The sequence below is a fragment of the Sceloporus occidentalis genome, unplaced genomic scaffold (genome assembly GCF_023333645.1).
Source record: "Sceloporus occidentalis isolate IW3139 unplaced genomic scaffold, rSceOcc1.0.p SCAF_8, whole genome shotgun sequence".
Lineage (NCBI taxonomy): Eukaryota > Metazoa > Chordata > Lepidosauria > Squamata > Phrynosomatidae > Sceloporus > Sceloporus occidentalis.
The window spans coordinates 30,140,672-30,165,424 of NW_028316988.1; the positions used below are offsets into that span (position 1 = coordinate 30,140,672).

General features: G+C 44.6%; 1 protein-coding gene across 7 annotated transcripts in view; it reads right to left on the minus strand.

Annotated features, from left to right (window-relative positions):
• Window positions 1-485: 485 nt before the first annotated feature.
• Window positions 486-24,753, minus strand: part of LOC149308495 (homer protein homolog 3-like) — a 62,786-nt gene continuing 38,518 nt past the window's right edge. For 6 of the 7 annotated variants that reach the window (XM_089535846.1, XM_089535847.1, XM_089535845.1 and 3 more), the window contains 8 exons: window positions 23,646-23,802; window positions 22,105-22,236; window positions 19,269-19,376; window positions 16,034-16,155; window positions 14,279-14,435; window positions 7,308-7,415; window positions 3,831-3,911; window positions 486-3,157 (listed from right to left, as the gene is read on the minus strand). In XM_089535846.1, the coding sequence (XP_089391972.1) occupies window positions 2,969-3,157; window positions 3,831-3,911; window positions 7,308-7,415; window positions 14,279-14,435; window positions 16,034-16,155; window positions 19,269-19,376; window positions 22,105-22,236; window positions 23,646-23,802 (1,054 nt within the window). In that variant the 3' untranslated portion in view covers window positions 486-2,968. Of the gene's footprint in view, window positions 3,158-3,830; window positions 3,912-7,307; window positions 7,416-14,278; window positions 14,436-16,033; window positions 16,156-19,268; window positions 19,377-22,104; window positions 22,237-23,631; window positions 23,803-24,753 lie in introns of those variants that run through there. The other variant, XM_089535849.1, reaches the window with a different exon arrangement.

Sequence of the window (24,753 nt, forward strand, 5' to 3'; positions counted from 1 at the left end):
TGAAGGATTCATTTCCTCAGCAGATTCCTCCCCGCTTCCCAATCCTCCTTGCTGCAGTCAGCAGCTGCATGCCCTCCTAGTGCCAAGAAAGCCCCACAGAAGCTGGAAAGAAAGCCCACTTCATGCTCTGCTGGCGATGCAGGCCCTCTGTGAATTAAGTTTTTCTGGTGGGGGTTTCTGAAAAGGGCTCAATTTGTAAGGCAGATGCAGAAGCCATCCTTGCTATTACCTTTACAGCTCTGACGCCAAAGCTGAAATGGTGTTAGAAATGGGTTTCCCCCCCTTCCTTGGTGAAGGTTTCTTTGTGCTGTTGAAGGCATTTGGGGGGTGATTAATGGGATGGGAGACACAAGAGAAGACCTTCCCCGGAGAGCTGTGTGTGGCGTTGCTCCAGATGCTTAAAACACCCAGACTGCTCTTGATCTCAGTGCTCCACTTCTGACGAAAGCGAGGAGGCAATGCAAAAAGAAAACTTGAGATTTTTGGTTCCGCTAATGTATATACTGTCTTTAAAAAAACAACAACACCTTCCCCCCCAACATTCATCAGGATGCCTAAACACAATCCACAGGTTCAAATCTGTATACATTCGGATATTTGGAACATTCTGACTGCCTAGACCTAGTTTAGGGATGGGGAGGGTTTGTGGGACAAGGAGCACCGTAATCCCAGCCTTGGACTTTCTGAGTAACATGACATGCTTCTGAACAACATACCCGCCTCCCTCGCTCGCGTGGCAATCTCTTGGGAGATTTTACCAGGCGCTGCCCAACTCTCGTTCCGTCTCATTTCTTCACGCAACACCTCACCAGCTTACAAAACTGATGTGACAACAGCCACTAGCTCCGTGATGTCTTGTTTTTTTTCCCCACAGGCTCAAAAAACCCCCCACCAAATCCGTGGGAAAGAGGCCCATGGCTGCGCATCGGACGTGATGTGGAAGAGAGCCCTCATGCTCAGAGGCAGAGTGGCTCATGATTAGATGCAAGAAGACAAAAACAGTACATCCTGGTTGGAGGCATTTTGACTGGCCATGGGTGGAAACAGTTTGCAGGGCTAGATGGACCTTGAAATGCAAACAGCAGCTCTCTGGTTATGTTCTAATGGTGATCCTCAAAGTCACAAGGACTATAATCTCCAAAAGATGAGATTCTGATTTAGAATGCTAGGGAGGGACTAACCTACAGGCTCTGGGGCAGCAACCATCTTCTGAGCAGAGCTTGGAAATTTTGGTCCATTTTGGACCGCAAGTGCCACAACCCTTCTGGCAACCTAGCCAAGCCCTTTTCTTGAGTCTCCTCTGATGGAGGAGAGAAATGTGTGTGTGTCCTGCACACTCTAAATTTGATTGTGGACATTGTGGAGAATGTTGCTCCATTGCCACTGCTGAAGGAAGGTTCACAAGCTTGCTTGCTTATATGGGGTGGGATCCGGAGCCATCTCATTCTCTGCGTCACACAGCAGAATGCCTGGGTTTGGCCTGGATACCATGTTTTGCACTAGATTCAGAATCCAAAAGAGACCTGAAACAAAAGGCTGTGTCTGTACAAACAGCTTCTACTGCAGCCAAACATTTCTGCATCAAATCAGAGTGAGAGAAGTTGTACCAACAAAAACTTTGCACTGCATGGTCATCTGCCAATGTCAGGACCGGCCAGTTTTGTAGGTCCCAAGTCCATGGGATTTGTGTACCTGTCAGCTGAGGTAAGTAGGAGAAAGACATTCTTTCCCCACAAAATGCATTGCTCTTGACCCCTGCTCCCAAATATTACAAAGGGCAGTTTCATGCTGTCAGACAGGAATACAATGCTTTGGGTAGTCATGAAAAAAGCTCAACTGCTCATGTCCTTTCCAATGGGGTGATGCTTCCAACTATATTACTGTTGTAACCCGCCTGGATTCCTTGTGATTGGGCGGGCTATAAATTATTATTATTATTATTATTATTATTATTATTATTATTATTATAGTAAGAGTGGAGGAGAATGTGTCCAGATGTTGGACTACAACTCCCACCAGCATAGCCAGTGGGGGGTGATGGGTACTAAAGTCCAAGAGGACCACACTTTCCCCATCCTCAAGCACAGCCAAGCATGCTGGGACTTGCCCTCCCATCTCTCTATTTTTGCCATTCCACCGCTTTGGCTTTTTAGGTGCATTCCTTGCCACTGAATGAGTTGTCTTTCCTTATCAAACCAGGAGAGGGTTATGTTCTGCCATTTAGTGCTAATTAATTGCAAGCTGGCAAGTTGACAAATTGGCAGCTGGCTCAGTTCTAACCCCTCTGGAGACAGCCTTTTTTCTATGACATTAATACCCCCCTCCGCACGCTTCCCTCCTTCCCCTCGCCTGCTTTTCCAGGACTGAATACCATACTCCCATCTGCCTAACCCGCTAAGACAAAGTCATCCCTTGCATCCGAAAACAATACACAATGGAAGGGGGGCAGGGAGGGTTAACGGAAAAAGGGAGAGCTCCATTCTCTCCCTGAAAAGCGATCCAAGACTCCCTCTGCCTGCTTACGGCTGTTTGGAAATCTCCAGTAAATCTATAAAAAGTAATCTTGTTAAAAAGACACATCAAAAGGGGGATTGCAGGGGGGAAAAGAGGAGATCTTTGATACAGCTACTGCTGGTTTCCAGTAAGAAGGGACAAGGGGGCAGTTTTCTATCAAAAACCTATTGAACTGGAGGGAGGGGGGAAAAAACAGAACTCCAAACACTCTCATACTTCCTAGAAAAACAAAGAAGACGGCACATCTTCATCTCTGTAGAAATGGAAGCACCAGAAAGGAAACAAAGGCCAAGGAACAAAGTCAGAAGGTGACATCCCCCCTAGTGTCTGTGGAGGACAAAAAGTGGAGACCACAACTGGAGGCCTACCAGACATCTCTTCACCCAGCCAAGTTTTAAGGTGGGCCAGAAGTGACCGTTCAGCCACTTTTGCCGCCGCTTCCGGGTCCCCAGGCTCAGTTGCTCTCCACTAGCTTGGCCAAGTCCTGCCGCAGCTCACTCAGCTCAAAGATCTTCATGTCCATGATCTCTGCCACTTTGGCCACCTCCTGGTACATCTTCTCCCTCTCAGACAGTGTCTCGGAGAGTGACTGTTTGGCTGCGTTCAAGCGGTGCTCCAGGTCTGTGTTCCGTCTCTCCAGCTCCTGAGGGGAGAAGGGTGTCATGCAATCTTAGAGTCGGAAGGGATTGCAAAGAAAGTTCTGAAAGTAAAAAGCTGCTGTTTTTCTCCATTTTACCTTTGGTTTATTTTTGCATTATGTCACGTTTGCACCAATGTCATGTGATAAACTTCCTGCATTTGCGTTTTAAAAAAAAAATTAAATCTAGTTTAACTCCTGTTCCTGAATGGGATTTTGATAGTGAGATAAGGTCCAATGGATATTCTAGGCTAGATCAAGGATAGGCAATTGTATGTGTGTGTGTGTATACACATGCATGTGTGTTTGTGGAATTGAGAAGGAGGAATCCTGGGAGAACACACCAGTCTTCATGAGGCCCACCGGCCAAACTTTGCCCCTTTCTGGGTTGGATGGATCTGACCTGCCAGAAGGCAGCTCCACATATTGACATTCAGCTTTGAGTAGCTCAAACAAACAAGCAAGCCAAGCCAGATGCTTCCCAGGAAAGACCAAACAACAAGGACCCAACAGGCATATGAGACACATCAAAAGTATTTCAGTGGGAAATAAATTACAATTAATATTTTTCTTGCCCCCACCCCACTCCAAGATGATTCTTCTGCTTAGAGGGATAAATCCCCCTGAGAGACCCACTCTGATCACAACAAGCTTTCCCACATTTCACCTCCTTCCTTACCTGCACCTTCTGACGGGTTTCCTCGCACTCCTCATCGGCTTCCCAGCGGGACCCTTTCTGGCTCTTCAGCTGCTGAAGCTCCTGAATTGTGTGGTGATATTTGGGGAGGAGGGCAAAGTGGGTAAAAGAAAAAGAAAAGGTATGGCGGACTGGCCCAAAGTGACTTTCATAACTCACTTGGATCTGGATTCTCTGATTCCCCAAAGAAAATGCAAAACCTACAGCCTGTTACAGTAATACATTCCTCAAGCTCAAAATGTGCACACCAGAACATTTTTGGTTACCTAAAAGGTGAACCAGAGCTTAGAGTTTGTGATCCAGCACAACAGTGTTTTGAAACCCTGGATTCAACTGCTTTCCCTCTTCCAATTTGGCCCTTCCATAAACTCACTAAGTGGTATGGTTCCTTTTCCTAGAGGAGATGAGAACGAGGACAGGGACCACCAACTATCACAGTAACAACAGCAAAAACAATACTGTATATACTCATGTATAAGTCTAGAAATTTAGGTCAAAAAATTGACCCCAAAAACCTAAGTCAACTAGGTCAATGTAAGTATTGTATCTTAACTCTTATTTAAAAGAAGGAACCATCGCCTTGTGAAAGTCAAGAGTATAACCTGTCCTGGAAGCAACAACCTCCTCTTCTCTCTCATCCATCCAGCTTTAACAGTGAGAACAAAGAGTTATGCCTGCTGGAATTTTGTACATTCTTTGTCATTGTTTTCCTTTGCTTCATCCTCTAATCCTTTGCTATATGCCCCTAAATTTTACCCTCAACTTATGCATGGGTCTTATCAAAATCCATAATTTTGGCCCCAAAAGTTGCTCTCGATTTATGGTCGACTTAGAGTTGAGTATATGCAGAAGTTAAAAGATGAAATTCTAACAGGTTTCGGTTAAAAACATATACTATAAAAACACAGCAAAAATAATAAATAGGAAATTGAGCACATAATACAAGGACCATACCACCTAAAACAATCAGTCCTCAAAGGAAAACCTGTCTGCAGAATGAGGTGCCAATCTAGCCTCTCTGGGAAGGCAATTCCGAAGTCTGGGGCAGCCACCAAGAAGGCTCCATCTCCTGTGTTCCTACTAGATGTAGCTGTGAGGGTGATGGGAAACACAGAAAAGGGCCTTCCCAGATCTCAAAACGCAGGTCGGTCCGTGCAGGAGACATACAGTCCTCCAAATAAACCTACCTCTGAACTGCTTCGAGCTTCATAGGTTGCAACAATCACTTTAAAATGTGTCCAAAAACATAGTCTTTTAAACATAGTAGAAAACAAGGATTTAAGATCAAAATTGAAACCACTATTATATTTAATCACCGCTGCCAGAATAACAATTGCCAAAGTCTGGAGAAATAAGGAAGTGCCAAAAGTGGAGGATTGGTTAGGAAAGTGTTTAGAAATCATAGAAATGGATACCATAACTTTGAAATTAAAAGATGAAATACGAGAAGATAATTTAACTTGGTCGAGAATAAGAGAATTGTTTCAAAAGGGAAAGGTTAAATAAGGTAATAAGGCGTGAAGGGAAATTACGTTAGATACGTGATACCGTTGTTGTGTAGTATTACAGATAAAGAGTTAATTATTGTATAAACTTAGGATTTAAGCAAAATAGAATGAAAGACGATGAGATAAGGAAGTAAGGATGATAGATCTTTGAGAAATAGAGATTTTATAGCTAATAAATAAGCAGTAAGTGAAATAGAAAGTGAGGGGGTGGGGTGGGGGAGGGGAGGGGTAAGAAATATTGGAATAAGAATTTGGAAATGTTTTGGTACTGCCCTTTTTATGTTGTAAATAATTCAATAAAGATTATAAAAAAAAAATGTGTCCAAAAACAGACCAGCATCAACATTAGATTGTTGCAAGGATGAAAGACTCAAGGTGGCCGAAAGGATTTTGAAGGTCGTCATTAAGGATTATCATTTGCCCGCCTCTTCCTTAAATGGTTCCAAATACCTCCAAAACGTGGTATTTTAGTGCATAATTCCATTTGGAGGGGGGCTACATCTGGCCTATGGCCCACATCTTCCTCCCTTGCTTCATTCTTATTGTTGGGAGTGGAAGGGGAGTGAGAGGCAGAGGAAAAAAGAGAAAAGAAAAAGAAGGCGAGGCAATGGCAGCTAAGTAAGCTGTTCCTCCCACAAACCTGAGCATTTGGCCTGCGGTGCATTCCTGGAAGACACATGCAAAATGAACAGGCCCTGGCCCTGTAATTAAACTTCTGCTTTGAACTGCTAATTCAACTGGTGCCCAGGAGAAACAGGAAGGTGGGCAGATGCAGCAGATGCCCTGGGCAACTGCTGAAGGCAATGGGCTGTCCTGCAGGAAAGGAGGCAGCTGGCAGCACTGGAAGAAGAGGCAGTAAACATCTCTGTAGGACTTGCAGTGGGTGTGTGTATGATTCTGGGACCTTTGCTCTTGGTTATGTAAATTCACAATGAGCCAGAGCCACAAACATCTTCCTGCCACTAGGGAAGAAGGCATGGTATTCAGTGTGCATTGTGTGTGCCTTTTATGATTGAGGAAGGGGTAACTGCATGCCCTGGGGCTGCATCTGACCAGGCAGATGACAATTGGGTTCCCCTGGGTGTCCTTCTCAACTATACACTCAATGCACCCATCATAGAAGCATAGAGCTGGAAGAGTCCTGGAGGGCCATCCAGTCCTATCTCTTAACATACAGGAATACATAATCGAAGCACCCCCAACAGATGGCCATCCAGCCTCTGTTTAAAGACCTCCAAGGAGGGAGATTTGACTACACTTCAAGGGAGTGTGTTCCATTGTCAAACAGCCCTTACTGTCAGGAGTTCCTTCTAATGTTGGGGTGGAATCTCTTTTCCTGTAGCTTGCATCCACTGTTCTGTGCCCTAGTCTCTGGAGCAGCAGAAAATAAGCTTGCTCCATTCCCAATGTGACATCCCTTCAAATATGTAAATGGAGCTAACATATCACCTCTCAACCTTCCCTTCCCCAGACTAAACATACCCAGTTCCCTGGTTCCTTATCCATGGACTCTGGGACAGGAAAGTGGAGGGGTCTCAAGTCCCAAAAGTAGGCAATGGGGTCTCTGTCTTCTCCCCTCCCCCCCCCTAAAAATGATTAAGGAAATAGTAACACCTAAACCCCTATGTAGTTTAGATCCTTCAGGGACTATCAACCAAGGGTGTACTACTACTGCTACTACTACTACTACTAATAATAATAATAATTTATTTATACCCCACTCTTCAGCCAAGGCTATCAGAATGGTCATTATTGTGCTATTGCTTTCAGGGTACTCAGATTGTTGCCCGCTTCAGCTGGAGGAGAAGGAGGCCTATTTAAATGCAACATATTTTGTATTCATTGTTTTGTAAAAACTTACCTGTAACTAGTCAAAATGCATAACAACCTGCCTGCCAGGTTTGAAACACCACCACCACCTTAAAAACAGCTTCAAGGTCCCCATTCTTACCTCCTCTTTGGCTTTCACCAGCTGCTCCAGTTCTTCCAGTGCCGGACTGGCCTCCCCTTTGGCCAGGCTGGACAAATCGGACCCTCTTTGGGCTTCCAGTTCTGCCACCTGGGAGGAGATTACAGGACAAGGAGGACAGTGCCAGGGTAAGGAGGGAAGAGAGTACAGCATGTTAAAAGACGATGGACATTTTGATAGTGCTGTCTGCCTTCAAGTCAACTCTGATTTATGGTGATCCAATTTAGGGTTTTCCTGACCAATCTCTTTAGAGGGGATTCACCATTGCTTTCCTCTGAGGCCGAGAGAGTGTGACCTGCCCAAGATCACCCAATGGCTTTCCATTGCTGAGCAAAGATTCAAACCCTAGTATCCCAGAGTCATAGTCCAACAACTAAACCACAAAACATATCTAGGGGTAGCTGTATTGGCCAACAATAACATCCAAAATCTACAAAGCATTGATAATTTTATGGGGCCAACCTAAATGCACATTATACATGTTGCAGGCCTTCGAGGTGTCACTAGCTTCTTCACCAGGCAAAAATGTTAAAAATCACACAGGAGAAAAAATTGTGACCATGTTAATTGAAAGACATTTAGGTCCATTTTAAGTCCTTTCAAATCAATAGGACTTGCTTCAGGGAAACTAAGTTCAGTACAGGAATTTTAATGTGAAACATACTTTTGGAGGAAAACACAGTACACATAAGCCACAAACATACATAATCTCTCATCTCTCGCTCTCGCTCTGTTTCCCGAGGACTAGAAGCTTGCTCTTTTCTCCCACTAAAACATGCTCCTCTTTATGCCAAAAAGCAGATCCTGCAATTCATAACCTCCTGGAAGTGGGACTTTAGCTCAGCAAGCAGAATACCTGCTTTGCACACAAAATTCAATGCCAGCCTTTCCCAGTTGCTAAGTAAAAATAAGGGAACTATAACAGGGTCAGGCAGGGCCTGTTTCAGTCCAGGTGTGTCTTCCTTCATGGCAGGTTGATCTAGATGATCCTTGTGGTCCCTTCCAACTTTGTAAAACTGGAGTGAGCTACTACCAGTTGGAGTAGACTGTATTGGACTGAATCGACTAATGATCTGTCTCAGGATCCAGGAACATAGGAGGCTGCATTGTGCTGAATTATATCACTAAGCCTAGTGTTGCCCATTTGGAATAGCAGTAAGATAGATTCCTCCTAAGCTTATCGGGTGTCTTTGTGGTCCCCGGTGGTCTTCCACATCCAAGAATTAGCAAAGCTTCACCCTGCTTAGCTTCTGAAATGAGATGAGACTGGGCGCATTTAGTGCAGCAGAGCGTAAAGCAAATTGGGAAATCTGAAAACAAACTCCTGCGCTCTCTGCTATTGTGCCTCCTTGCATCAGTGCAAAGATGCTGACCTTACATGTCCCTTCTTACTCTTCATCTCCTGGCCCAGTCGGATGACGCAAAGCGCATGAAGGAGCCCGCTGGGGCTAGAGTCCCGGTCTGTTATGCTACCAAGACTTTGGTCCATTTAAAAAGCGCACAAAGGCCCCAAACGGCCCAAATTGCGAGTCTTTCATTACAGCTGGCCCTTTCATCAATGGGAACTTCCTAACTGAGCGCTTATGCAATGCTGTTTATTCAAAGGATCTATTATAGACAGGATGAACAACTGGATTTAGGCTAAGCGTTCTAGACCTCATGACTGTGAAGTCAGCTGAAGAAAGTAAGCATTGTCTTGCCAAAGCAGAAGAAAAAGCTTATTTAGTCCAGTATCCTGTTCCCAATGTCATGCCCGGTTTGCCAGGAACAGTGTCACTTCCTATTCCCACTTTTGTCCCATTTCTTTAGCTGCTTTTAAAACTTCCCGGTTTTTCTCTTCTGTTCCTCTCATTTCTCCCTTTGTCCTGTGTATACGTTCCAGAAGCCAGTCCCTCTGAGTTCAAAGTGTCAATATGGTAACATTCTTGGGGTGAGCAATTTCCCAATGGGGGCCGCACTGGGCCTGAAGATGCAACCCGGCCAAAATGTAAATCCACTTCAGATTTTGTCTGGGGGGTCGAGGAGGGATAACCAGTCCTCACAGTGGGCCTGTACCCTGTTCTAATGCAAAACTGCCACTCCTGGAACCTTCTCTAACAAAAACATGCTTCGTTTTTCTCACTCCTGGAGACTTTCAGGAATAGGAAATCAGTTTCTTTTCACTTTCTAAACCATACATTGGCTGGATCACAGTTCACAAATGCGTAGTCTAGAGTTATGCATTCACAACTGATCTGTATTCAGAATCCCTACCTATTCAATAGTGTACAGCAGTGGTTCCCAACCTGTGCTCTGTGGAGTCCTTAGGACTTTGTGAGTCAGAAAGGTTGGGAACCCTTGGTGTAGAGGATACATATGTTTGTAAGTGCCTTCAAACTGCCTATAACCTATAAAGACTCCATAAATGTCATGTAGGCATCATAAAGGTCCCTCCAGCCCCTGTGAGCAGGGTGTATGTGTGCACTTTCATGTTGACTGGGATGCAGCACATTGACTTTCCACCCCTTCCCACAAGGGATCCCCAATGCCATAAGGAATTGTGTCACGGATGTCAAAGGGTCTGGAAACCATGCCTTATGAGGAGATACTTAGGGAGCTGGGTATGTTCAGCCTGAAGAAGAGAAGGTTAAGAGGTGATATGATAAGCCCTGTTTCAGTATTTGAAGGGATGTCATATTGAGGATGGAGCAAGCTTGTTTTCTGCTGCTCCAGAAACTAGGAACTGGAGCAACGGATTCATACTACAGGAAAAGAGATTCCACCTCAACATTAGGAAGAACTTCTGGACAGTAAGAGCTGTTCAACAGTGGAACACACTCCTTCGGAGATTGGTGGAGGAGTCTCTTTCTTTGGAGGTTTTTAAACAAAGGCTGGATGTTGGGGATGCTTTGATTGTGAGTTCCTGCATGGCAGGGGTCGGATTGGATGGCCCTTGGGGTCTCTTCCAACTCTATGATTCTATGAAATATATACACATGGATGTTGTGGCACCTTTGAAACTAATTGAAAGAAAGAACTTGGTAGCATGAATTTTCATAGACTTAAGACTACTTCCTGAGATGCATGTTTTTATGCTTATATACTTAACTAAGTAGCTGATTTAGAATCTAAGCTGTTCTATTAATTATTAGGAAAGGAGGGGGGACTGGGTCCTACAGGAAGGTCCTTGCACTTCCCACCCACCGCTAGTATTCAGGATTGCACATTGGTTAAGATAATTTTCTGACGATCCCCCACCCCATGCCACCACACCCACCCCAGCACAATCATGTTGCCTCCTGAAATCTACTGGTTTCTTTCAAAGACTGACAGCTCACCTTTCTACAATGGGTTGGTGGTGACTCACACTTCTAGGTGAATGCAGAGGACAGGAGGTGAGCATGCTCAAAAAATGGATTTGCGCATGTGAGAGAATGTTTACACCACATGCTGAGGAGTGCCCCATTGTGTGTGTTGTGTATTTTAAGAAGGGTTGTTTTCCATGGGTTCTATTCTGCAGGAAGAAAACGGGCATGGGCAATGCAGAGTGTTTCATGACCTCTCCTTTCTCTGCGGAGATCATGGCCAGGCATCTTTCCTAGAACTTGACAAGGGGTGATTTGTCTCTCTTTGCCGCTCCTGCTGCTGCCCTTCCTCCTCTAACCTGACCTTGGAGCACAAGGGAATGTCTTTCTCCGGGGCACATGCACTGGCGGCTGCAGTGAGACAGAGCAGTGTGTGCGAGGCACGCTCTAGAAAGACAGACGCACAGGAGAGGAATTGCACATATTCTCCTTTCTGCTCCTACAAGAGTTTGAAATTTCCTAGGGATCTGTGGTAAATCTGGCCACTCCAAACCTTTGGTGGCAGGTGAAGCTGGGGGTGCAATAATGTGTGACAAAGTTTCTGCTAATATGCAAGAAATAAATTGATTTGTTAGTTAAAATCTGACAAAGAGCTGCCCAAAGAAGATAATATTCACAGGTCACTGCTTTCAACTGTTGGAGAAGGAGTGATTCTGCCACATCTGCACATGAGCTGTTGTGGTAGAATGGTTAACATTCAGAATTTTACTTGCTCAGAAGTTAAAATTATAGTGCTAAAATGAGAGCAAAAGCTGTTATTCCAGGTCATGTCAAATGTTCTGTTTTGGAATGTCAGCAATTTGGAAACGGCTCCTAACTTAAAATTTTAACCCAAATAAAAGGAAGTACGTACTGCATAAACAGTTTAAGGTCAGTAAAACAAAACATATAGATAAAAGATTGACTGACGTGGAATGGAAATGTATGCTAGGATATCCAATGAATATACAGGGGTGTAAATGTTTAATGCAATGTAACCAATGAAAATGGATTTGCTGTTTCCTTTGTTAAAATGCTATAAAAACTTTGATCACTTTGAATTTGAGGTCCCAGTAATTTGGAAGGATTTCCTGATGGGAACAATGCTGCAGCTAAAATAAACATGTTTCCTTTCCAACCATTTAAGATAATCAATAATCAATAATCTATAACACTGTGACTGGAGGAGATGCTTTGATTGTGAGTTCCTGCATGGCAGGGGATTGGACTGGATGGCCCTTGTGGTCTCTTGCAACTCTATGAAACTATATCCAATAACTACAACACACGAAGTTGCCCATCATTGGTTAAAATCTCCGCAATACTGTAGTTTTGAAAAGTTCTCCCAAAGCCCTGTGCCAGGCCTCCCACCAAGGTGCCCCTGGGCAAGGCAAGCCGAGACTGGAAGTAGCTCATCAGCAAACAACAAGCCATTTGCAGTTCATTCCTTTTTGCAAGTCAGAGGTTGGGAAAAGTTCCCTTTTTAGATGACAGCTCTCAGATTCCCACAACTGGTTGAGGGGTCCAGGGAGTCATAGGTCTAAATCCAGAGCCAGCATGGTGCAGTGGTGCGAGTGTTGGACTACGACTCTGGAAACCAGAGTTCGAATCCTGACTCAGCCAGGAAAACCTCTTGGGTGACCATGAGGAAATCACCCTCATTCAGTCCTAGAGGAAGCCAAAGCAACTCCCCTCTGGACAAACAGTGCTTAGAAAACCCTGGGATAGGTTCACCTTAGGGTTGCCAGCACTCGAAGGCACACAACAACGACAAACACCGTTATCAGACAAGGGAAATTGGAAGTATAATCCGAACGCAATCATGGGGTTTAACGTTATTGTGTGAGAGGTGATCACACACAATTTCGGGCAATGACAAGCTATTTTCGGGCAATGGGAAGTCAGTTCGAACGCAATTCAAATTCACGTAAATTCGCTGAACTAGCCCCACTTTCTTTTCATTCGAAATTAAGAGAAATTCCTCCTGTGTGATAAACTCCAAAGCCTAAATCCTCTTGTTTGTCTCAACTAGATTGTAGAGCCATTAAACCAATGGAATTTATCTATGAATTTATCACCATGCAAGCTATATCCTCCAGCTGTCCTGATTTGGCAGACACAGTACCAATTACCCCTCTTCCATCTCACTTGTTCAGCTGTTTTTAAAATGTCACAGCTTCTCACTCCTCCTCCCACTTTCCCCCTTTGTCCTCAGCTTATTTCAATTGCTGCAAACTGAGTTCAAAGTACAAAAGTAAGCAGCGGGAAGAGGAAGGGGCAGAAACATGCCCTTCCCAGTTGGCTAAGCAAACGGTTGCAGCCTCTTCTAGCTTCTTCCTCCTTCCTCCCATTTGGGCCATCCTCTGGCGTCGCTTGGCTTCACATATCCCAGCTTTCATTGTGAAATTTTGAAGGTAGGCAATAGTTCTCCTGTTCCAAATGGAGAGTTTTTAAAAAACCACTAATTCCTGCACAATGAAGGATGGCAATGGCAAGAAGTGAGCTTGTGGATGAGACTGAAGGCTGAACAGACCACTTCTGTCACGCAGGCCAGAAGTTTTGCATCCCTCCATTGGAGGTAAACATAGAGTATAGTAGGGAATGCACCCCACACTGCCATATTAATGTGGGACGGGGGAGGCACTGTGCCTCATAGGTAAAAGTAGATAGGGAAACTCTGATCCAAAGCTGTTTAGGACTTTATTTGGGATGTAGGGAAAGTGCAGGATGAGACAGCTTTGGTCGTACCTTCCCTTCATAATTCTCTCTTTACTTATTTATTTTCCTTTTACTCAAAGACCCTCTACACCCCTGGAATCTGATTTCAGGTTTTGTTGTGAGCGTAAAACAGCCTGGTGGGGATGATGGGGGGCATAGCAAATGGAACTGGGCAGAGCAACGGAGGACAGGGGGTCTTGGAGATGTCTCATCAGCAGCATCGCCATGGGTCAGGATTGACTCGAGGGCAGTTAACAGCAATAACAACAACAACAAAGCCCAAGGTCCACTCAGCCTTCCATCCTTTCGTAGGTCAGTAAAGTGAGTACCCAGCTTGTTGGGGGCAATTGGCTTACACAGTGTAAACTGCTTTGGGAGTGCTGGGTCACCAACAAGCGGTATAGAAATATACAGTGGACTTTGTTATCAGCTGTGGTTTTGTTCCAGGATCCCCTGTGGATAACAAAATCCGCAGATGCTCAAGTCCCATGAAATATAATGGAAGAGCAAAATGGTGTCCCTTAAATATAATGGAAAACCAAGGTTTGCTGTTTGGAGTTTATCCTTTTTCGGAATGTTTTCAAAGCCATAGATGCGTGAATCCGTAGAGAGAAAAAAATCCGTGGATGAGGAGGGCTGACTGTACTTGCTATTGCTATATTGCTATTGTTATGAAGTGATAGTTTGAGCCATTTTTTAAAAAATCCAAATGGGTGTGCAGCACCCACAAATCCCATGCTTGCTTTAAACGTCAAAACCTTCCTAGGTGAACTGTGCCTCAATAGCTTTGCATTAGGAATCCAAGGAAACATTGGTCAAGGTGGAACTGCATCAGTCGCTCTTTGAGGTTGCGTGATAATGCCCCTGTCGCCTCCAGAGGCTCCTCCCCCTCAAAAAGCCCCACCTACTCACCCGTAGCCTCAGGGTCTCCGTCTCCTCTTGATAGGCTGCCAGCTGCTTCTTCCATTGCTCGACGTTGGCGTTGGCTTCATGCAGGGCAGCCACCAGTTTGTTGTTGTTGTCTTGCAGAGTGAAAAATTCAGCTTCCCACTGAACTTCACAGACAGAGCTATGGGGTTCAGGGAGCAAGAGGGCAGAGGGAAAGACAGGCAGAGCTTAAAGGTCATCTGATTAAAGACGGTTACGGAATTTCGATTGGAAAAATTATAGAAAATCTATACTACTTTATAATTTAATGTGTCTGTGAGTTACGCGATAGCAGGGATTTCCAACCTTTCGTCCTCCAGGTGTTTTGGACTTCAACTCCCAGAAGCCCTAGCCAGCTTGGTCAACAGTCAGGAATTCTGGGAGCTGAAGTCTAAAACATCTGGAGGACCCAAATTTGGGAATCAGTGGGCTATAGAAACTGGCTTGCTCGATCACAGAGTCACCAAATACGAGAAAAAAGCAAAGACGGTGGCCCCAATACAGCCATTACTTCATGTACTTCCTGAGCACACACTTTGGATATCTGTCCTTTTGGTTGTTGTTGTTGTTATTGTTGTTCTAGAATTAACATTATGTTGGCATCCTAACATTTGATGCAATTTTGTGACTCATTGGCAAAGTTGTGGTTTCTCAGGGGAAGCTACTGGGTTTGATCCATTTGCATGGGATACGGCATTGAAGAAATGGAGATGCTGCTGCTCAGACTTTTGTCTCTTTCATGTCATGATCTAAATCAGCAACATCAAGCCAGAAACGCCAGGTAAATTGCCTAATCCAAAAATAACAACAAAACCCTCACAATCAAAATACAAAAATAATTAAATGTCAAAAATGTGAGGGTAAATGGAGCAGAAAAAAAAAAGAGATTAAAAGACTTGGGATTTTTTAAAAAAGTTCTGGTATCACACCAAAATGACATCTTTCTATCAATGTGGGAAACAAGGATGATAAAGAGTAATGGTCTAATGTTTTCCTGTTACAGGAGGGTAGATTCTGAATGAATATTAAAAAGAACCTCTTGATAGTAAGAGTGGTTGGCCAATGGAACCAATGTCCCAGAAAGATGGATGTCTTCAAAAAGTGTCTGGAGAGCTGCTTGCTGGGGATGCTCTTGCTTGAGTTCTTGCACTGAGCAAGGGGTTAGACCCCCATGGCCTAGGCAGCCCTGACAAATCTGGGATTTTAGGATTGAATGTGCTTCCTATATTTTGCTTGGAAGTATATCTGTAAAAGGAGTGCCACCCCAAGATCTTCTATCCACTTGAAAACTTGGAGAAGTGCTTCCAACAAAGATAGAGAAGAGCTCTTCTGAGTATTTTGCTCTCAAGTCAGATACAGCTCTAAAGGGCAAAACCAGGCCAAAGACTGGGAGGCAATGGGGTTGACAGGTCACCGATTTAATATGCTCAGAACCCAATTAGAAACTGTTTTCGAATGAACTGCAATTTCAAAACTGTCTTTGAGACAGGTTCCCAGCTTCCAAACAGAGCTGACAATATTTGAGAGCTTGGGAAAGTTACCTTTGGGGTACTCCAACTACAGTAGCCATGCTGGCTGGAGTTGAGTGGTCCCAAAAAAGCAATGATTCCAAATTCCGGCAATTCGTACTTATTTACTGCCAAATGGGGTTGCCCATTAACATGTACACACACTCTCACTTTCTCTCTGTGTGCGCATGTGCGTGGTGCCATGGAAGCTAAGATCAAAGTCTTCTCTTACCCTTCTGAGAGCATCTTCTTGATCCGCTCCCTCTCCGTGGTCATCTCCATGTCAGCACTTTGACTCCGGAAAAGCTTGTCATCTCCAGGACCATTGGAACTGATGATGGGGCTGGGCAGGATCTGTGGGGCAGGAGAGCATGAAGTGCAAGGGGTCAGGTGAGTAATAGCAGGTGAGCAATTCTCTGATGTCCCTCAGCCAATGCCACAACCTATCTCAAAGTCAAAAGTTAAAGAGACAACCATCTGCCTGCTAATTTACATTCAGAAACATTCCCCTATGGATGTTTCCCCTAAGTACCCCTAGGGAGGCTGCCAAGTCTATCCAAAGTTCAGAAAATTTCCTTGCAATCCACGTTGATTCTCCATCTCTATCCCTCTCTCTCACATACACATTCTCTTTTTTTGGTGGTACAGTCAGCCCTCCTTATAGAATCATAGGATAGTAGAGTTGGAAGAGATCGCAAGGGTCATCCAGTCCAAACCCCTTCTGCCATGCAGGAACTCTCACTCAAAGCATCCCTGACAGATGGCCATCCAGCCTCTGTTTAAAGACCTCCAAGGAGGGAAACTCAACTACACTATGAGGAAAAAGTGCGTTCCACTGTCGAACAGCTCTTATTGTCAGAAGTTCCTCCTAATATTTAGCTGGAATCTCTTTTCCTGGAGCTTGCATCCATTGTTCCGGATCCTGTTCTCTGCAGCAGCAGAAAACAAGCTTGCTCCCTCCTCAATATAGTATCCCTTCCAATATTTAAACATGATATCACCTCTTAACCTTCTCTTCTCCAGGCTAAACATCCCCAGCTCCCTAAGTCATTCCTCATAGGGCTTCATGGTTTCCAGACCCTTCACCATTTTGGTCGGCCTCCTTTGGACACATGGTTCCAGATTCTCAATGTCGTTCTTGAATTGTGGGGCACAGAACTGGACACCATATTCCAGGTGGGGCCTGACCAGAGTAGAATAGAGTGGCACTATTACCTCCTTATCCACAGATTCAAGCATCCACAGCTTGAAAATACATTTTAAAAATATAAATCCCAAACAGCAAACCTTGATTTTCCATTTTATATAAGGGGCACCATTTTGCTATGCCATTGTATTTAACAGGACCTGAGCATCCATGGATTTTGTTATCCACGGGGGTTCCTGGAACTAAACCCCAGCGGATACCAAGGACCCATTGTATTATTTCCCTAGAACTCTTTGCTACTAAACATTCAACCAAAATGGTTCTATCGCATCCCAATTTGGCAGCAGCAGTCCCAATTAATCCTTTGCCATCCCACTTTGAAAATGTCCCAGTTTTTCTCTCCTCCTTCCACTTTCCCAGTTTGTCCCCAGCTTACTGAAAACTTGAGTTTAAAGCACAAATATAGCTTGCACCCAACTCAGCAAAAGGGAGAAGAAAGGTAGAACTGCCTTCGCTTTGCCAGTCCAGGCAAAGGCAAACTTCTGCAACTTCTCCTATCTTGTGCCTTTTGCTTCATTAATAACTTCTGGTGTTTTGACTACTCTCTGATGTTGCTTGGGCCATGTATCCGAGTTTTCATTGGTGACATGTTGATGATTCTCTTAACCCCTTTCCCTGCTTTCTCTCATGGTGACATGCGCTCCCCCTTCCTCTTCCTCCTCCTCCTCCTCCTCTTCCAGACCAAGGACTGTTCACACTCCCTCCTCCTCATGGGCTGTCAAACCCATCTGTGCGTAGCCCCAGGAACAGTGCGTCCTCCAGCCCTCAGATCCATCCGTCCGTGTTGCCCAGGAGATCAGAGGAAAGCAGCCATTTCCTCGGCTGCCTTGTAGTGGGAAGAACTATTCCCCTTCTCCAAGGTTGGCCCTACCAGGAGTGAAGCAACTGCCTCAGGCCACAGATTGCAAGTGCCATGAAAGAATAGCAACTTCTCAGTTCTTCAGTTGTGTGTTTTTCTTTGCAACCAGTGAAGGGAAGCACTGTTTGTGGGATTTTGTTCCAAGAACATTTTGCTGGCTTCGGGTACTATGCAAATGCTGCATGGAGGTCACCATGTGCCTCTGGCTGGGAAATGTCTGGGGCCAGCCTCGTCTCCCCCAAGGCTTGGTTTTCTTCGTATCTTATTAAATTTATAAATCACGCCATTCATCTGCTAGGCTCCCAGGACAATGTAAAACAGTAATTTTAAAAAACATTAAAACTAAGACATATTGGGGGAAGGGATTTGTCATAGATATACAACATCAGAGGAACATTAAAATTATACTAATCACAAAGGGAGCAGAACTTGGACAAGATAGAAAAGGTTCCTTTTTTGGACTCCTTATGCATGGAACCCCCAACAAGGCATTTTGTGCCATCCCTACAGCACTATTTGGCACTCCTTCAACCAAATATCCATGACTGAAAATTGTGTGTGTGTGTGTGTGTGTGTGTGTGTGTGTGTATTACATGTAATTCATCAGAAATATAAAACAAAAAAGAGACGAAAACATTATCTAGACACCTGTCTAAATCATTAACATACCCCACCCACCACAAAAAGACCAATACAAAAAAATAACACATAAATTGATCGTGCTGAAATTGTGTTGTTATTGTATGCCTTTCCCAAAGCCATAAATTATGGAGTTTTCTTGGCAAAATTTGTTCAGGGGGAGGTGGCCTTTGCTTTCCTCTGAGGCTGAGAGTGTGTGACTTGCCCAAGGCCATCCACTGAGTTTCCATGGTTGAGCAGGGATTCAAACTCTGGTCTCTAGAGTCTTAGTCCAGCGCTCAAACCACTATGCCACACTGGCTCTCTTTCGCTGAAAATTACTGCCCATAGAAACTTCCAGGAGTTGCAGTTCTTTTTTTAAGTACTATTTGATTTATGAATTTAAAACAGAAGTGACCCTTCAGCAGCTTCTAGTTTAGTTTTTCCTGGACTCTTTCCTGCTTCTGCCCCTGATCTAGAACTATGAGTACTGGAATCTTACATGATATTTAGGAGAATGAGTATAGCTCATTGGTAGACTACTGTTTTGCACTAAGAAAGTTCACTCCCTGGCATCTCCAAAAGACCTGGAAGCAGATAATAAGAGACACGTTTTCTCTGCTGAAGAGCCTAAATAGCCGCTACCAGTCAGAGATGACAATATTGGGCTTGCTAGGCTGTTTGGCCCATTGTAAAGCTGCTTCCCTGAAAGGTTTCGGTCGATCATTGTGAATGTAGCTGCACCGCTGAGGATCGGTGGCATAAGACTCCTCTGCTGCCTACCTGTGGGGAAGTCAAACTCAGGGCAGGGCTGGTCAGCTCCGTCTTGTCCTGTGATTTCTCTCTTGCCAACCGAGCAGCTTCCTTCACCTCTTGGAACTTCTCTGCAAACTGTTGCCGTACCACAGAGGAGGAAAAGAAACAAGACAAAAACCATCAGTGGGCATCCGGCATTTTCCAAATGGACTGTGAAGATGCAACCTTGCCTCTGCTGCCTCCACGCTCTTTCTTCCTTAAGCGGGTGCTAGTGATTTATTCTCTACAATGGAGGAAAGGAGAAATCACTGTTTCTAGGGCATGCATAAAAATCTGGCTGGCATGGTCGAGGCTCACTGGCACCTGTCCAAAAGTGAGGGTTAGCTTCTAGGCCACAGTATGATCCTAGCCACATTGCTGCAATCATGAGGAATGTTCATACGAAGTAGGGCAGGGATCTGGGATTAACATCTCTTGCACTTGCTAGGTATGTATCTGCCTTCAAGTCATCTGACAAACCCTACCTCCTATTAAAATATCCACTCTTACCCCTATGTTGTTGCGTTTCCAGCTGCAATTGCCTCTAGTCTCAGAAACTAACATGGGAGGACGTCATAGAATCATAGAGTTGGAAGAGACCCCAAGGGCCATCCAGTCCAACCCCATTTCTGCCATGCAGGAACTCTCAAGCAAAGCATCCCCATTGACAGATGGCCATCCAGCCTCTGCTTAAAGACCTCCAAGGAAGCAGACTCCACCATAATCTCCGAGGAAGAGTGTGTTCCATTGTCAAACAGCCCTTACTGTCAGGAAGTTCTTCCTAATGTTGAGGTGGAATCTCTTTTCCTGGAGCTTGCATCCATTGTTCCAGGTCCTGTTTTCTGGAGCAGCAAAAAACAAGCTTGCTCCCTCCTCAATATGACACCCCTTCAAATATTTAAACAGGGCTATCATATCACCTCTTAACCTTCTCTTCTCCAGGCTAAAGAGAAGAGGCTGACATGTGAAGAATTCAGCACCAACAGGGTCTTCTCTGGACATTCCTCTGCCTGCTATCAGGCTAGTGACAGAAGGGTTGCGGAGAACGAGGTTAGGAAGTGATTGTGTTTTCCTCATACATCCATGGAGTTGGAAGGGACAGTTAATGTCTTCTAGTCAACCATCATGGTCAGTGCAGGAATTTCCTCCTTTAGAGGTCTTTAAACCTAAGTTAGATGGGAGTGTTTTAGCTGTGGATTCCTGCATGACCGGGGGTTGGATGAGATGACACTTGGGATGCCTTCCAATTCTAGGGCAGGGGTATCACTAGAGGGATGCATGCTGCACCAGGCGACATGCCAAGGAGGTGTGTGACACCGTTGTTCCCCAAACATGTGCCTTTGGGCAGATTATGAGCTGTGGAGTTTGCCTGTGTCCTTTTAAAACACTGAAGAGTGAGACAAGGTTCAGTGGGAGGAGGATGGAGACACCTCAGGGTTTTTAAATTAAACTAAAATTGAATTTTAAAATTAAAAAAGTAAAAATTGAAAAAATTAGAATTTCAATTATTTTTACATGTTGTTTCAAAACGGCACATCTTACCAACTTGTCTCTTTAACCACATGAAACGGAGCACACGTAAATCCATTTAGGCTGTGCGTATGGTACTGTAATTTAAAGGCATAGGGTCTTTTATGGGAGGAGGTCAATGGGAGGGTGACACCTTGGGTCCTCGCACTGGGTGACGCCAACGGTAGCGCTCTAGGGTTGTACGATTTGCAGCCCCAGTGTCTCTAACAGAGCCGCTGTGTAAGTACTTCCAGCCAAGGAGAACCCACCTCTTTCTGAAGGAGACTGTTCCACTGGCAGTTTTGCCCATTAGGAAGAAGTTCTCCCTAAGATTTAGCCAAAATTGCCTTTCTTGACATTTCCACCCTTCCGCTCTAGTCCTGCCCTCTGCTGCAACAGATAATAAATCCATCTTCTGTGTTACAGCTGTCTGGCTATTTAAACACTGTTAACAGGTGATTATACCTCCCTGCCTTTTATTTCTATAAATTCATGTTCTGCCAATTCAACAAGCATCCCACAGTGGCTTTCAGGAAAAAATAAATCAAAAAGTGAAGCTAAGTGTGCTGTCGTGGTTCAGAGTAGTATTAACAGGAAAGGCCCTAAAGGGTCCAGGGTCCAACCAAAGGACTCAAAGGACTATCTGGCCCAGTATGTGGGACTGAAGAGTAGCTGGGGAAGCTCTGCTGATGTTGCCTTGCAACAGCGCAGCCCACAGGACTACTGCACATGGCTCAGTTTTCTTGGTGTTAGCATCCTGGTTATGGAACAGAGATCTAATTGTCCTCCATATATTTTTCTTCTATGCTTATACAAGCTTCCCAGAAATCAGCATCTCTGATTGCTGCTCCTTTGTATTGTATTTAAGTAATAAAATCACTCTATCTGGGAGATTTCAAATCAATAGTCAAATCAAAATAAAACAAGAGACTGAAAATGATTTGGTTTGCTGACCCTAAATGGAAAATGTACTTAGACAAACAGGTGGGTAAAATAAACCCATTCTTCCCAAATAGCAACCTCCTTTGGTAAGTGATTTGGAAATACAGTTGGCCGTCCGTTCTCATGGAGGATACGTTCTGGAACACCCCCCCTCACGAAAACGGAGGCTCGCACTTATTCAAACCCTATAGACTTAAATGAGTGCATCCCCTTGTGCACAACATGGGTGCGTGCGCCGGGTGTGTGCTCCATTGCAATTAGTGGAGGTCCCACCACTGTGCATATTCAAGAATGCGGATCTCAGATCCGTGCATTAAGAGGAGCGACTGTACTGTTCTATTCCCCATTCCTTCCACCTTCCACCGGTCCTTACCTGGGAGAGATGTTGTTCAGAGGCAAAGCCCAGGCCATACACGGTGTTTGCCCTGCTATCTGCCCACTGGCCGAACTTCTGCGAGGTTTTCGTGAAGGTCATGTTGGGGGAGATGGTGCTGTTGATGATGGCCTGGAGGAATCAAGGAGCAGTGGAACATTTAACAGCCAGATTGTATGAGCTGACATTCACACAGGTGTATGGATGACAACCTGAAAGCAAACAGTGGGGCCCTGGAACAGAGCAATTTAGATCTGGGAGGGGAGGCAAGTACTAAAGACCACTTGTAGTTATGGTCCCACTTTGGAATAGCACTGTCCATACTGCTTCCCAGTTTGCTACCACCTACTTTCTTTTAAAGCCACAAATCACACTTGGTTTGTCAACTAACACAGCCATAACCCCCTACCCTTGCGCTGATTTAGCAGGGACAGTCCCAATTATTAATCCTCCACGGTCCCACTTTCTAACTGCTTTTGAAATCTCCCATTTTCTCTCTCCTCTTCCTCATCCCACTTTCCCCCTCTGTCCTCAGCATACTTCCGTTGCTGCAAACTGATTTAATGTGAAGTCGAAGGCTTTCATGGCCGACATCCATAGTTTTTTGTGGGTTTTTCGGGCTATGTGGTCACGTTCTAGAAGATGTCAGGAATAAACTCTTCTAGAACATGGCCACATAGCCTGAAAAACCCACAAAAAACTATAAACTGATTTAAAAATGCAAAAGTTGTTTCCGCTCAAATTGACTCAGCAGGAGCGACTGGAGAGGAGGGAACAGAATCTTGCCCTTCACCATCAGTGCAGGCAAAAGCAAATAGTTCTAACCTCTCCTAGCTTGAGCGTTCTTCTGCATTAAAAACGTTTGCCATCTTGACAACACTTTGCCTTTGCCTTCTTCTGAGGCTGAGAGAGTGGGACTTGCCCAAGGTTACCCAGTGGGTTTCCATGGCTGAGCAGAGATTCGAACCCTGGTCTTCAGAGTCGTAGTCCAACACTCCAACTACTACACCATGCTACTCAATACTGTGCAACAAAGCAGACAAAGGGACAGGAGACAAGCCTGTCTCGCCAGCTATCCCCGTTATGTTAAAGATGCACAGATTTATTGTTAATTTTATTTATTTATTTAGAATATTTATGCCCCGCTCTTTACCCACAAAGGCTTTCCAATCTGTCGGAAATTATAAGAAGTGGAAAAGGGGGGAAAATCATCGCTGGGTGTGTTTTGGAATACGTTTTCAAGAGCTCTCTTGAGGATTCAAAATGTTTTTCTTTATTTATGCAAGGCTTACTTGACCTGGTTGTTTCATTTTGCATTAGCATATTGTTAGCTTTGGATGCAAAGTTTGCTGAAACACATTGAATTGCTCTTTTAGTGGTGCAGGAACCTCTCCTATTCTTTCCATGTTAATTCTACCTCTGATTCCAAATGTTAAGGAAGTCATGCCCAGGAACATATTGACTTCATTAATGGAGGTGTACCTCTATTGGGTGACATTAAAAAATATTATGAGAGTAGTTGCCCACCTCCTGGGTCTCACCTTGGTGCCTCCCACACTGATGATCCGGTAGACGTTACGGGTGGCGTCATAAAAATACGAGACCGTCAGGGCATGCTTGCTAGCTGGGATCCAATTTCTCTTGGTGGCCGGATCTATCTGGAAGATGTGTGCCCTGGTGCTGAAGATCGGCTGCTCCCTGAAACAGACGGAGAGATGGGATCCAAGGAGGGGGAAATGAGCATGAAATGCCAGGCAGTGGCCAAGAACATGTTCACTCACTTCAGCATTGCCTTCCACAGAGGTGTAACTACAGCAAGTCAAAATGAAAGCATGCTCCCAATATGAATTCTGCCACGTCAAAGTCGACCTCATGTATAAATTGAGTGCAGGTTTTGGCCAAAATAATGAATTTTGATATGATCCGTGGATAAGTTGAGGGTAAAACCGAGCAGCGTGTAACAAAGGATGTAAAGGATGAAGCAAAGGAAAACAATGCTAAAGATGGGGCCATGTTCCAGAAGAGTTTATTCCTGATGTTTCGCAAGCATCTCTGAAGATGCCAGCCACAGATGCTGGCGAAACGTCAGGCATAAACTTTTCTAGAACATGGCCACATAGCCCCAAAAAACCACAAAAAACTATGAATGCCAGCCATGAAAGCCATCTGTCGGGGATGCTTTGATCTGGATTTTCTGCATGGCAGGGGGTTGGACTGGATGGCCCTTGCGGTCTCTTCCAACTCTATGATTCTATGATTCTATGACTTCACAATGCTAAAGATCTTTCAAAATTTTGACAGGCGTAACTGTTTTGTGCTCACCCTAAAGGATAAATGGATGAGATAGTAGAGAAGGTTGGTGCTTCTTTTTGGTGCTTCGAGAAGAGATTAAGCTCTCACCTTCCATCAAGGCATGGCTCCCTTTTTGATAAGAGTTAAAGTACAGTACTTATATTGACCCATGGATAAGTCGACCCAGATTTAACGGGTCAATTTTTGATTAAAATTTCTAGACTTATACATGAGTATATGCAGTAATTCCCTAAAAGAGCCTAAATTCCAAGATCCTATCTGATCCTGGAAGCTCAGTAGGTTGAGCCCTGGTTAGTACTTGGATCTAGGCTACATTGCCAAGGAGGAAACTGGCAA